Source organism: Spinacia oleracea, chromosome 3 (genome assembly GCF_020520425.1).
Source record: "Spinacia oleracea cultivar Varoflay chromosome 3, BTI_SOV_V1, whole genome shotgun sequence".
Lineage (NCBI taxonomy): Eukaryota > Viridiplantae > Streptophyta > Magnoliopsida > Caryophyllales > Amaranthaceae > Spinacia > Spinacia oleracea.
The window spans coordinates 4,796,810-4,811,595 of NC_079489.1; the positions used below are offsets into that span (position 1 = coordinate 4,796,810).

Here is a 14,786-nt window from a genome sequence, read left to right on the forward strand (position 1 = left end):
ATTCACTACAAGAAATTGTATCATTAACGAGAGGAAATCTCGTCGCTAAAGGCCAGTAATCGTTGATTAATGACGGGATTTCCTGTGGCGAACCCGTCATAAAAGGGGGCCGTCGTTAATGAAAAATCCCGTCGTTAACCCGTCATAAAAGACATTTGTGACAATTATTTCCGTCTTTGTTTGGTTGTTAGCCCCGTAGTAAAAGGTTTTTGCGACGGAATTTTTGACCCGTCGTTAATAGGTTGTCATTAAAGATACAAATTCTTGTAGTGATTGCTTAACTAATTGATTTCATTGATTAACTTAAATGACACAAGGTGGTCTTTTGTGTAAGACTGCCTTATATAAAAGTTTGTGATGTACATGGACGCATCTAATAATTTTCAGATGATTAAATTATGTTATTAGAGTGTGATAATTAATGATCGAGCAGCATAAGTTTAAAACAGGTTATATAAACAAAAGAAACCGAGTATGAAAAATTAAATTAAGGTTGGAAGCATTGCATTTGTTTGCATCTACGCTTAATATTTCATAAATGAATTTCTTCATTTAATCTTCCTTAGTGCATGTCATAAAACGTGAAGTTTCACTTTTGTTCTATGGTTTTTTGACTTAAAATTCAATGCATAAGACAAAGTTTTATTATCTTATGTTGAGAAACGTAATTGTATTTACGTTGTATTTATTGAAATTGATGAAAGAAACGCCTCTAAGGAAAAACATCGCTTGAAGTGTGCTGCCTTTTCCAATAAATAGAGATGGTAACTCACTTGTAAATATAAGAAAAACAAATTATACTCTTCTTGTTTTCTCACTAATTAGGGCTTGTTTGGATTAGGCAAATTAATTAAGGGGGGTAAACATAAGGGAGTAGATAATACATGGGAAATTTTTATGGGGTTAATTGTTTCCTTTCAATGACAGCATTGCCGCTCCCCAGGCGTGGGAATCGACCACGTCCAATTTTTCGATAAATTGGATGTAGGATGTCCAACAATGCTGTCCAGATCCATCTGGAATGATTAAGCAGCTCACGATAATGAGGAGGATGGCCTTGATCCTCTGATCATAAGGTCTACTTTCATCGATGCAAATATCTTTCAGGCCGACTAGACTTAGTTTGAGTTTTGGTGTATGTATATCAAATACCCGACTGAAAGTCTCTAAGCCCTTATTGTTGTCGGGATAAGTGGTTGGGCCTTAATGGACAAACCGGTCAAATACATAACGTCCTCTAGAGTGACGTTCATGCATTGACCACAAACCCGAAAACAATAAATTCCATCTTCTCCGGTATAGTAGCTCGTGAAGATTTCCAACAATGGAGTTGAAAGATTCCCCGACTCCTTACTTGTGAAGCCTTGGGAGTTTTAACAATGAACTCCCATCGCCATTTGAATCAATTTGATCGTCAATCAATGCTCGGAAATCAGGTTGTAATTGTAACCACATTACAAACAAATTTTGCAACTTTGAACATCCCTTAGTCATCTCCTAAAGAAGGGAAGATAACAACCAATTCGGTCTAATTACTAAATATTGTTTCCTCACATCCATTCACAATTGTCAAGTAAAAAGCCCAACAAGTAAGATTCTAACTCCGCAATCGATTATTCAATTATATATCAAATTAGATAATTATCAATTAGCCAATAGAAATTAACAATAGAAGAAATTTCATTTAGAATCAATTCATATTAATCAATTTACCACACTTCCCATGATAAATTGAATAAATTGACCGTGGAGTTAGAATTTTACTTGTTGGGTTTTTTAATTGATAATTGTGATATAAATTACAATTGTGAATGGATGTGAGGAAACATTATTTAGTAATTAGACTGAATTGGTTGTTATCTTCCTCCTTTAGGAGATGGCTAAGGGGTGTTCAAAGTTGCAAACTTTGTCTGCAATATGGTTACAATTACAGCTTGATTTCCGAGCATTGATTAATGACCGAATTGATTCAAATGGCAATGGAAGTTCGTTGTTAAAACTCGTAAGTAAGGCTTCACCAAAGTAAGGAGCGAGTGAATCTTCCAACTCCATTGTTGGAAATCTTCATGAGCTACTATACCTAAGAAGATGGAATTTACTGTTTTCGGGTTTGTGGTCAACGCATGAACATCACTCTAGAGGACGTTTTGTATTTGACCGGTTTGCCCATTAAGGGTGAACCACTTATCCCCGACAACATTAAAGACTTAGAGGCTTTCAGTCGGGTATTTGATATACCTATACCAAAGCTCAAACTAAGTCTCATCGACCTGAAGGATATTTGCGTTGATGAAGGTAGGCCTCATGATCAGAGGATCAAGGCAAGGCCATCATCCTCATCATCGTGAGCTGCTTAGTCATTCAAGATGGATCTGGAGAACATTGTTGCACATCCTAAGTCCAATTTATCGAAATATTTGGACGTGGTCGACTCCTACGCCTGGGGGAGCGACAATGTTGTCAACTTGTTATTAGGGACTACAAGTTTGTAGAATTTTTATTGTGCGTTGTTGTGATATATCATTGAGTTAACTGGATTAACATGTAATTGAGTAAAGAAAATTGATTTGGGGAAATTTTGTCGGAACGAAAATTTGATTAATCCACTATTAGGGGGTTTATTTGATTGCTTTATGTTAAGAACGATGATTTATATTAGGTAATAAAGTTTTTGATGAATTCGTTCTTAATACATTGCACTCAAATGGTTGAGCATGATGTTTGGTCTCAGAACTTCTGCATTGCTCTTTTTGTTTGCCACGTGTACTTCTGTTAGTTGGTTTCCTGTCCCAGTTTACCTTGGTTCCGTTTGTCGGGCAGATCCTTCAACCGATCAGCTTTTTATGTCTAATTCTCGTAACGGGTCGGAATGTGATGGTAAAGCTCAATGGCAAGGATCGCATGCTCCCGTTCAAGGAGTGTGGTCTGTTTGAGCTGTCAGTCACTCTGATACAGTCTTTCGGCATATTGTTGGACACTCTTGGGTTAATTTCAATTTTTGTCGTGGTAACTTCTTGTTCGTCTTACTGCACTTCATTGTTTACCGTTTTCATTGATGAAAATTCACAGATTGAAGTGTGAAAACGTATTGACATTAGTTGGGGAGGAAATGTTCTTGATTGAGGTGGATGGAGCGTGGGGGTAATGCTGGAGATGGGAGATGGTATGCGGCTACGGGTCGGAGAGTTACTAGGAAGAGTGTTCAAGTGAAGGAAGGAACGGCAAAAATCTTTGTCGTAAGCTTGTTCCAAATTAAACGATGTTCATATTGAAAGAGCATCAAACTTATGTGTGAAACATCTTCAATAGTTCATAGGTTGTTTGATTCAAATATTAGTCTACCATCACCATCTGTATTGTTGTAACGTCATGTTAAGTAAAAATTCAATACTTAATTTTTGTTTTTATGATGCACAAGTTTGAGAGTTACGTTGTCATGTTAATTAAGCGAGGTTGGATCCTTAACTTTTATTATACAAATGGAGGAGGATTGTTGGAACATTCCTGTAATAAATGTGTTTCTATATTCATAGATTATGTCATTCGGAGTTGAGGAGTTCTTTTTATGTCACTAGTTTTTTAGAGGTTATGTCAACAAAAGAAACCGAGCATAAAAAAAGAAAATTACCGTTGGAAGAATTGTATTGATTTGCATCCACGCCCGATATTCCACAAAGGATCTAGAGTAATACTTCAACATAATTGTATTTTGGTTGATTTCTACTGAAAGAGACGAAAGACGTACTTCTTAAATAAATAAATAAGCATCTCTTGAAGTGTGTTTCCTTTCTCAAAAAAAAAATGGATGGTAAATCACTTGTGAATATATGAAAAGAAAATATATTTTTTTCTTATTTTCTCTATTAAGAAAACCTATACTATTTTAGAAGTGTGACATTTCACAAACATAAGCTTCTTGTAGATCATTTTAGATAAATAACCTAAATCAATTGGTCTCTTTTTCAGGGCCTTTATTAGAACACTAGGGAAAGTAAAATCATGAGCTACATGCCTAGAAGAGATATCCAATCACTCTTGTTACTAATCCTTCAATTGTACCGACATACTCTTGGTGTGGCTCAATTGAGGCACATAACTCAAATCTAGCGCATATTCAATTGGTAAAGAGTAATGGGACTAAGTATGAAAATGTATAACATATGTTGCAACTTACTTACTCCACGATGCTCGAGTGGCCGGGCGGTGGATCATGAGGGCATGGTTTTCGCCTTTTAGCCTCTTGGTTTCCAATATGACTATATAACTCTCTCAAAATCTAAAGGATTGATGTGATACGAAGTATAGCCAAATAGTTTGGTTCGGCTAGGGTGAGATATTAAATCGCCTTACTTACTAATCTGCTGTAAAGATGACTATGGGCCGGCCCGAGGCCAACCGACAAGAAAAGAGCTCAGCTTGGCACGGGCTCAATGTCATGGGCCTTGGCCCTCACTTTTTTGGAACACGACTCGATCCAACCCAACATGATAAAACACGCTAAAGTTAAAGACTTATACATGACGACCCGACCCGGTACGAGGGGCCATGACCTTGAGCCTCCATATTAAAAATTTAGCCCAGCGTGATAAAAGCTGATTTGTCATGAACCAGGCCCATAAGCCCAGCCCGAAGCCCGAGCCCGAGCCCGAGCCACAGCTATCTTTAATCTGCTATAGTGCGCTCGAAGCGCAGATCTACTTGCGACTTTGGTTAGTAAGCGTTACGCCTTTACCCCACCATAGAATTGGAAAGAGTGCGAGAGGTGAGAGAATCTGCTGTTGCTCTTCGATTCATCCCAATTCTGCACACTTTTAGAACCGAAGAACCCTAATTTTCACAACTTACATCCCGACGATTCGCTCTCTCGTCTATTCTTACACCAGGTAAACTAATTATCTTTCTATATCCTTTTTTTTTGCACTACTTTTGCATGTTTCGACTATTTTCGTCTCAAATTCACTTCGATTTTTAGGGATTTTAATACTTCGTGTTTGATTGTGTAATTTGTGTTTCTTTCAATTTGAGGACGACAATTGATGAATTGATGAACATGTTGTTCATAATTTGGATATTGAAGGAACTCAGTAAGAATTCGAGCAAGAAATTGACCTGTTGAATTGATGAACAAAATAATGACCTCATATTACCTCTCAATTTATCATCATTGTGTTAATCAAGGACGATATGATTATTGCAATTTTTGGTTAATTTAGAGTTGCGTGATTAGTGAAGGGAGCTCGATAACTATTCACCTTAAAGATAGTGTTACTTTAATTAAAAAAGTCGAGCGTGCTATTTTTTCGATTGCAGAAGTTTGATATTTAGTAACCTTAGTGGATGATTGGTTTCACATGGAATTATTCAGCTGTTTTTTACCTTGTATTGCAGGAGTTTCTTGGCTGCCTCTGTGTGGGGCTACTTGCGTAATGGCTTCTGTGTCGAGTCAGCCACAGTTCCGTTACACCCAACCTCCATCGAAGGTGCTTCATTTGAGAAACTTGCCATGGGAATGCACTGAGGAGGAGCTGATTGAATTGGGGAAGCCTTTTGGTAAGGTTGTCAATACAAAGTGCAATGTTGGGGCCAACAAAAATCAAGCATTCATCGAATTTGTAAGTTTCTGTCCTTAATATAATTCTCTTTCCCTTGGTTTCCTATCAACACCAACCACTCCTGAACACCCCCTCCCCCGAGAAAGGAACAAAAGTAGCATAAAATCAACTTTAAAGATGCTAATGTGGTACTATTAACATATAGTTTGGACAAGGGTTGATTATCAATGAATTTATTATTGAGGTGAGATCTAGTAAGTAGCCGATCCTTATCCTTGTGTATTTTTATAGAATAGAATCATACTTATTGGCTTGTGGAAATAAAGCTATCTTGTTTTACTCGACATAGTGCCTATATGGCCATATTATGGTAGATTGGCTTGAGTGTAGGACATGGTAGAAAAGGATGCCTGCTATCATATTGGCGTGAAGTAAATATAAGATCTTGGTGTGAATGTGTGATTATTAAATTGCAGATATAACAAATCCTATGCTTAGTCTTCTCAATACATCGTTAACCTGTAAATGCTGTAATCATAAGGTCTTATGAGGACTTACTTGTGGAAACTGGAACGAAGTTCTACCGCAGAACCAGATTTTGACAGAGTTATATCTGTCTGTCATGTTAGATTAACTGGAACACGGTCTGGAGCTGATGGGCCTTTGGTGTGCCCTATTTAACTGTTAGATTTGGTTTCTGGATGTCATTACTGATTAACAAGTTCATGTCTTTTCTAGGCGGATCTAAATCAAGCCATTGCCATGATATCCTACTATGCTTCGTCATCAGAACCTGCTCAAATACGGGGGAAAACTGTGTACTTGCAGTATTCCAACAGACAAGAAATTGTGAACAATAAGACTACTGCTGACACTGCAGGAAATGTGTTGTTAGTTACTATTGAGGGAGACGAAGCTCGCCAAGTCAGCATTGAAGTATTACACTTGGTAAGTCACTTATATGCTTCTCCATGTTGTGACATGAGATACAGCTGATTGCAAAGATCTTTGGGGTTAGTTTTCGGACTGGGCTATAGTTGGTCATACTTGATAAGCTTTTTATTTGACTCGAGTGTAAATGGATCAGCAGGCCCTTCACCCTTGTCAAGGATATATCTTCGATGGCAGCTTAATGCGTTGGGAGAAAGAGCGCATGTGTGTTTGTCTCCTTTCTCCTTTCCCTAACACTGCCTCTTTCTTCCCTATTACCTACCATTCTTAAGAGTTATGACTATGAGTGCTCTTATGCTGTATTGTTGTGCATCCTCTCTCCTCTTGTGCTTGTCCTTTTATGTATTTTACTGGAACGGTATATCCTGATTAATAATAAATTATTGTTTCATTTTATTTCGAGTACACAGTTCATATTATATAGCTAGAAGTTGTGTTTTCTTTGTTAGTTCTTCATGTTAGCTTTGTTTATTCTCTTTCTTCTTGAAGATTTTGATATCAAATAAGTCTTTCTAGGATGTTACCCAGCTTTGTGCCTACTGCCTAAAAACTTAGGTATTTTGAAACCTGGTGAAGGGGGGAAAAGGAAGTCATGACTAGGTGATGTTTTGTGGTGGCGTAATAATTCTTACATTTGGGTATAGAAATTGTGTAAAGTTGCACGTCAAATGTTTCTAAGCCCTATTGGAAGCAGAACATTTATGAAGTCGGGGGACCAACATCTAAAGCAAGGACACCAAGAATTTGGAAATTAACCTCACCCCCAATTACAAGATTGGTCTCATACCTCAGACTAGTAGTGCTGATACAAATGATTGTCTTCATTGTCAATGTCCCGGGTTTGATTTCATTACTTTTCTTTTGAATTGTGATCTTTTCGTAACAGTACCGGAATGGTTCCAAAGCGGCTTCTTCCTTTGGCTGGAAAAGGGGGCTCTTGATTCTATACGCAATTAGTTTGTAGTGCGGGCAGTTTAGAGGGCTAGTCTATTATAATCCAAATGTTGAAGAGGAGTGAATATTTTACTTACATTGACTCCATCAAATTAGATGCAAGTCTACTTATAATTGAACATTGAGCCAATTAACTCCCTAGATTTGGTGATGATAGAACCTTCGCATTGCACTAATGTATTATTTGTTCCTAAGATGCTGTTTGAGCACACTTGATCCTTAGTTAGTAACACAGAAATAATAGCCTCACGTACTTATTGTCTTGATGAATTGTTGTGTTTTCCTTTCGCTAGTTCGTTGAATGAGATGTTGCTGATGCAGGTATTTTCGGCATTTGGATTTGTGCATAAGATTACAACTTTTGAAAAGACTGCTGGATTTCAGGTAAGGCTTTGCTGCTATCTTGTAGGTTATCTTCCCTTTTCACTGCTGATGGTGCTGTTTCTGTATGTCTTACTAAATGAAATCTCACTCTGTTCTCTTCTTTTCTCCCTGCAGGCGTTGATTCAGTTCTCTGACACAGAAACTGCATCTTCTGCAAAGAATGCTCTTGATTCAAGAAGTATCCCGAGGTGATTTTGGATTTATTATGTGGCTTCTGGTGTTGTCCACAATTAGTGGATCTTACACTATGCATGTCAATCCTGTATGTGCTAGAATCAGTGAATTTGTGAGAATCCTTCTCACATCATTTTTCATTGATCGTTTCACTTCCCGCGTATTCATATCACCCCCCCCCCCCCCCTTAATTTTGCAGATCTCCATCTAGTTTGGTAAGAAGATTAGTGACAGATTCAGTTTTATTGAGTTGACCAGTAGCATATTGGCTGATCAGTGTTTCATTTATTTGTTGTTAAATATTTTATTTCTGGTCTACGCTTTCTTTCTCTCTGCTTACCTTTGTCAGACGAACCAAGCAATATGGTTGGTTATGAACTTATGATGTTTTGGTCTTGGATGTAATAGATTTCTTAATGTTCCATCATCGACAGTGAGAAAATGTAATATTTTGGTTACTGTGGCTTATTTTTTGTTGTTGCTTAGGTACCTACTTCCCGAGCATGTGGGCCCCTGTTCTCTCAGGATAACTTATTCCGCACATACTGATTTGAGCGTCAAATTCCAGTCTCACCGCAGCAGGTGAAGTTTTCCAGGCAGTTATTGTGTTTATGAAGTTCTGACAAATATTAGACTTTTAGTGTGTCATTTTTAATCTCTCTGCTGTAATTAACTTCTATTATTGATTTGTGTTATTTAGGGACTACACTAATCAATACCTTCCGGTTGCCCCGTCTGCTATAGATGCAACTGGTCAGGTAAGGCATACAATCAAAATGGAAGATGTCCCTCCCCTCCCCTCTCCCCCCGGCAGTGTATGGGTTTTCACATTTTTTGCTGTCTTGCATGGACATTTGACATCCATCCAAAACAAACTTCCATGATATTAGATGCCATAAAATATTCTGCTTTCTTTTTCAAATCGGTGGAGTTCAGTTTAAATTTGCGGTTTTCCAAATCTACCCGTGCACTTAAAGAAAACCACATTATTGTGTGGACTGATATGGGGTGCGTTGAAAAGTTATACTTATCAGTTATCACATGAGCGTTCTTAATTACCATGCTCGAGGGGTGTTCTTTTTAATATGGAGGGAGTAATGATCATTGGATTTACATGCTGACAATTAGAGCAAGCACTCTTCTAATAACCAGTTCCGTAGTTTGTGAGTATATACAAATGTATATGTACAGACATGCGTACAGAACACACATGTGCTTATGCATATTACAACAGGATGTTTCTAGATTCTAGGTTGTTGGTTGGCAATCTGTACATTTTATCTCTTGGCCTCTGGCAGTTTTGTAATTTTGTTAATATTGTTATATTTGCCTTTTCTTCCTCCTTTATTTAAACCTATTGATTGTTGACATGTGTTTTGCACTTTTGCAGCTAAGTGTGGGTGTGGATGGGAAAAAAATGGAACCAGAGAGTAATGTGCTACTGGCATCAATTGAAAATATGCAGTATGCTGTCACATTAGATGTCCTAAACACGGTATTGTCATTAATTGGTTATTCACCTTTTGGCTACTTCAGGTAATGTCATTTTACTGATTTCTTTCCTTGTTTAGGTCTTTTCTGCCTTTGGACCTGTGCAAAAGATTGCTATGTTTGACAAAAATGGAGGGTTGCAGGCGTTGATTCAGTACCCAGGTGAATGCCAAACTTCTGTGTTGTATTTTCCATCTATTCTTCTATGAAAAGAAATAGGGTGGTGTTCTTGCTGATGCCTATGTCCATAGCAACATTAAAGGCACACCATTATGGTTGATAACTTCTTCTGGGAATAAACTTTAATAACTTAAAATATGCTGGGCACAGGAAACTACATCATGGAGTTTTGATCTTCCTTTATTGTGCATGTGGTAAGGAGTTAAAATTCCTTCCTATCTCTCCTTCCGCTCTCTTACTCCTCTTTACCTTTCCATTTTCTATCCGTCTCTAACATGAGCACTATGATGTAGCAGTGCATTTTTTCTCAAAAGAAGCTGTTAGTTGCGTTCAGTGGTAGGGAGTACTCTCACTCATCTCTCTCTCTCTCTCTCTCTCTCTCTCTCTCTCTCTCTAATCTCTCTATCTATCTCTCTTTCGAGTCTTTCCACCTCTCTCACAACATTTATATTTCCTTCTCTCAATTTTGAAAGCATTTCACTGATTTTCTCTCCTTTAACGGTCCTGAATGACACATGCTTCATGGTTTCATTAGAAAGAGGAGATCTTAGACATTCTACTGAAATTCAACTAGATAATTTTAATACTTTAAATTGAGATGTCTTGGATTTTTTGTTATAATTGTGGAAATATCTATTGTGCTATGGTTTAGTGTTTTAAAGTCTGTGGTCTTATAGCTGGTAACATTAAGTCCTGTGATCTCTACGTATTTGGCTGCATAGTTTTCTACCATGATACTTAAAAGTTTTCTTGCTAGATGTCATCCGTTGCTCATTATGTAGCTCCTAAAACGCTAACTGACATCATGTTAGGAGCTTTCAATATGGGGAATGTTTGAGGTTTATCCGGGTTGCATATGTTTTAGATACTATGCTCTGATGTAAAGTAGACCATTGCAGATTGTCAATGCTAGACCAACTGTCTTTTATTTGTTGACCTCTGTGTCCAGTGCTAATAAATTGTCCTTGTGGATTTCGGAGGTATACAGAAGGATACTTTGTGGTTGTATGAAACATTTAACTTTCTTGTATTTCCAGATGTTCAGACCGCTGTTGTTGCAAAAGAAGCACTTGAAGGACATTGCATATACGATGGAGGTTTTTGCAAACTCCACCTATCATATTCACGCCACGTTGATCTAAGCATCAAGGTAAGTCGTTACAACTTTCTCTTTCGAATGGTATATCAGCGTTCTTTTGTTGGTAGATTGATAACAACAAACACCAATTGAGAAGTTCTTCAGTTCCTTTGTTGGTTGATCTAAAATTTGGTCAAAGAATGTTTTCTGCAGCATGTATGCGTGCATCTTTATTGTGGTAGGAATTATGTGTATAAGGATCATAACGATGAAGTTCTCAGTTGCCTTCATCATATGCCCTGCATGTCTTTAGGCCTTCATCATCAGATAATTTCCTGAAAGGATTCCTCTTTCTCTTCTTGTATCTCTCCTCTCCGAGGCAAGCGTGGCGTTTCTTCCGGACATGTTCCATGCCTTCCAATAAGCATGCTCTTCTTGCTAAACTTTTTGTTTCTCTTCCTATGACAAACCTCCAACCTTTCTTTCATCTTCTCCTTATAGGACTTCCAACGCATCAGTGTTAACTTCTTTTCGTGAGAAGAAGCTACATCAAGCAGTCGAGCAGTGACCTTAGCTTAAAATTATTTTTGCAAACAGTAAAAAGGAGAGAAGAAAATATGATCAAATTGAGACGAAGTGATCATTTTGTACAAAGAAGTGAGGTTTATGGTGAAACAAGTGCCCCTGGTTTTCTCATTAAAATTTTTACAACACATTTTTTAAGACGTATTTTGAGAATAACAAAGGAAGCAAAGACGTGATTAACAATTTACTTTTGACGAGTAATAAATTTCTTGTTTAAACCATACAACCAATTTCATTAATATTACCAAAAGTAGTTAATTGGCGATTTACAAAATTTAATTGATTTTTGAGACTTCCGTTGACAAAAATTTTCCTTTTTGAGCAAAATTAATTGCCACTAGTGAATTTTCTATCTGGAAAACAATTGACTTACAACAGAACCCTTGAATCAGGGTTTTGACCCAATTGACTTATAGTGGATATTTCCCTATAATGGTCAAAATCACAGTTACCTTATTCGCTAGTATAAGACTGGATACGGGTTCGCAATTCGCTTCCTAATTTGCTAAATTAGACTAACTTCGTGTTATAATTCGCTTTTATGGTTCGCAGTTCGTGGGATGATTAGATAATTAGGTAACGTTGGTCAAAATTTTACTCAAAATTTTACCTATATAAGTCCTTGTGTTTGGAAATCTCTCGTACTTCAACAGCCAAAATATAAATTGCTCAACTCTTCCCTTCTCTCTTTAATTTCTCTCAAAACTTCAAGTTTTAGGTTAACAATGGTCATTGACTTCTACAAAACCAATGGGCTGGTTGAAGATTGAAAAGGTCATCGAAGAACACGTCAAAGCTTATCGATCAGATCTTTTATAGACGCCCAAACATAATCCCTCACCAAACAAGTGGTGTATCAATTGGTCCATCTTTTTCTTTATAATTCGTCATCAAAGAGGAAAGAAATATTTTGATGACCAACTTAAACTCGATCCAAGTGATCCAGGGTTGCAATTGTTTACGTCCTCAGTTGTTTAGAAATGTCAAGCATGAGTAACTGAATCTTTTCCATCAAACCAATCACATGATGGGATATAAGGTGGTATCAACTAAATGCTGGTTTCACCAATTCAGTTTTCTCCATTTGCAGTGGTAGAAACGAAGATTTTTTAGCTTTCTTTGGTTACCTACCTGTAGCAGTATTTTCCTAGAAGCAGTATCATCAATTCAAAGGAATCCATTCTAAGGGGATCCTGGTGTAGGTAGCCAATTGTAGGAAGCTGAGAATTCATTGCTTCTTCCACTTCATATGAAGAGAACTTAATTGATGATTCCAGCCTTTCGCGGTTGAAAGTATCTATCTTTTGATTGGTTTGGTTAAAAAAATTCAGTTACACTTGACATTTCTAAACAATAGATGGCGTGAATCATTGCAAGTTTGCAACCCAGGATCAATTGTTCGAAGCTGGTTACAAACATTTCGGTACATATTGTCCTTGTGCAATTTGTGATATGGTTGTAGGAAAAACAGGGTCATACCATAATTTAAGATGCTTCGAAAATACTTTTTTTTTCCGGGTGGTATGCCCTATTATTCAAGCATCCTAATATCATCCCTGAGATTAAATATTTTTAGGATTGTAACTATTCTTTCATCTAAAAAAGAAAGAGAGTGGTACCAAATGGTTGACCCCTTGGCTCTATATCCTTTCACTTAAAGTTATAAATTATGGATCTTTTGCAAATTGTAATTCTTCATCGTTTTCGCAACTCCTTGAAATTTTTGCTCAACAGAAGAGGTAAAGGAAATTGGGGAGTGATGACACAAGGAGTGAACAATTTTTTTTCACAAGGTAAGATTAAAGTGCACAATCGGGTCAGAGTCCCTCTCGGGTCAATGGTAAAGGGAACCTCCCAATGTGCCACTAGTGGGGATTGACCCCCCCAACCTTGTGGTTGGATCAACATTTGTACAAGAAGTGAACATGTAGTACTCCGTATTATACTAATATATTCATGTTCTTTCCTCTATCAAGAAGTCTTAATTGGATGTGTTTGGCGTGCCATGTGTAAATTCATATTTCTGGAATTGATTTAACCCCAGTAGTTAGTTTTTGATGTAATTTTAACTTCTGTGAAAGGATGATATGAATTTCATTTTTGCAAACAAGTATCTTCGTTGATATACAAAATGTGCTGATTTTTTTGTTGTCCAAAATTTCAGGTAAACAACGACAGAAGCAGAGACTACACAGTTCCTATACACGGGGGAATGATCCAGTCCTCAATTCTCGGACAACAGCCACCAGGAGGAGGCCCTATGCAGGGAGGTAATGCTCCCCCTCCCTATAACGGCGGACAATACCCCGGACCGCCTCCTCCATCAGGAGGCTGGGCCCCACCCCAACATATGCACATGCAGATGCCAATGCAAAATTACCAATACAACATGCAACCTGGACACGGTGCTACACCTCCCGGGCCTCCGGGTACCATGCCACCAGGCCCGATGCATATGCAGAACCCACCTGGTATGCCTCCATACAGCCAATGACATGATGACGTGGCTCCAAGACTGACCTGATTCTACTGAGGTTTTTGGGTTTGGGAATATGACAAAGAAAAATTCCGACCTGCCAGTCTCAATTCTTGATTTTTCGGAGGGTTTTCTCTATAATGTCGTTTAGAATCTGAATCGTTTATAATTTTTAATGTCTAAGCTATTGTCTAAATACTTAATTATTAAGTTTCTTTAGTTACAAAAATCCTAAAACATTTACTGTCAAGGAAAAGCTATACTCCTTATTAATGTATAGTTTAGACCTGATCATGTGTAGCCCGGTCCACTGGATTGGCCTGATTTGAAAAATGTTGGATTTAGGGCAGAACTTTGGGCCTGTTTTTGGCTTGACTGGCCCGATTTTAAAAAAAAGTTGGACGGTTGGATAGGTGTTGTGTTGCTCAAAATTAAAAATTTGGTTATAAAATTTCCCTGTCTAAAATAGATATTGGGCACACAAAATTGGCTTGATTTTTGGCTCGCCATGATCATGTGTGTTATAGTTTTATGCTTTTATCATCTTTTTTTCAAACAAAATGAAAAGTAAGTTACTAACATATAGCTGGCTCAAGTGATAAGCAGTTTAATTCCGCTTAAGGGAGGTCTCGTGTTTGAGTCTCGCTGTATGCAGGAATTATTATTGGGAGACTCACCCACCATAAGCAAGCTGTGCGACACGGGTCGGATCCAGATGTAGTCGGAACTTACCTCCGATGAATCGGGGTGCTATGCGTAAAAAATGAAAAGAAAGTTGAAAAGGTTTAACATATTGTAACTTGGTAACCCTATTAGGGTATGGTCAAGTGGAAGTAAAGCCATCAGTCCGAATAGTTTTATTAGCCGGTTGGGGGGGGGGGGATTTTAAAAGACTTTAAATGACTATATTGCCATTAACGAGAAAGGTGGGAAGAGGAGTAAGCAAGGATATTGTTGTAAA

At 37.7% G+C, this 14,786-nt stretch overlaps 1 protein-coding gene across 1 annotated transcript; it reads left to right on the forward strand.

Moving 5' to 3' along the window:
• The first annotated feature begins 4,697 nt into the window (after positions 1-4,697).
• On the forward strand, positions 4,698-14,235 carry LOC110780108 (polypyrimidine tract-binding protein homolog 2). The gene is made up of 11 exons (XM_021984539.2): positions 4,698-4,883; positions 5,389-5,612; positions 6,291-6,500; positions 7,779-7,841; positions 7,956-8,029; positions 8,502-8,597; positions 8,716-8,773; positions 9,406-9,510; positions 9,587-9,668; positions 10,724-10,836; positions 13,514-14,235. Exons 2-11 carry the CDS (start codon positions 5,427-5,429, stop codon positions 13,841-13,843), a joined length of 1,317 nt encoding a protein of 438 aa, XP_021840231.1. The 5' UTR covers positions 4,698-4,883; positions 5,389-5,426; the 3' UTR covers positions 13,844-14,235.
• Positions 14,236-14,786: the final 551 nt, after the last annotated feature.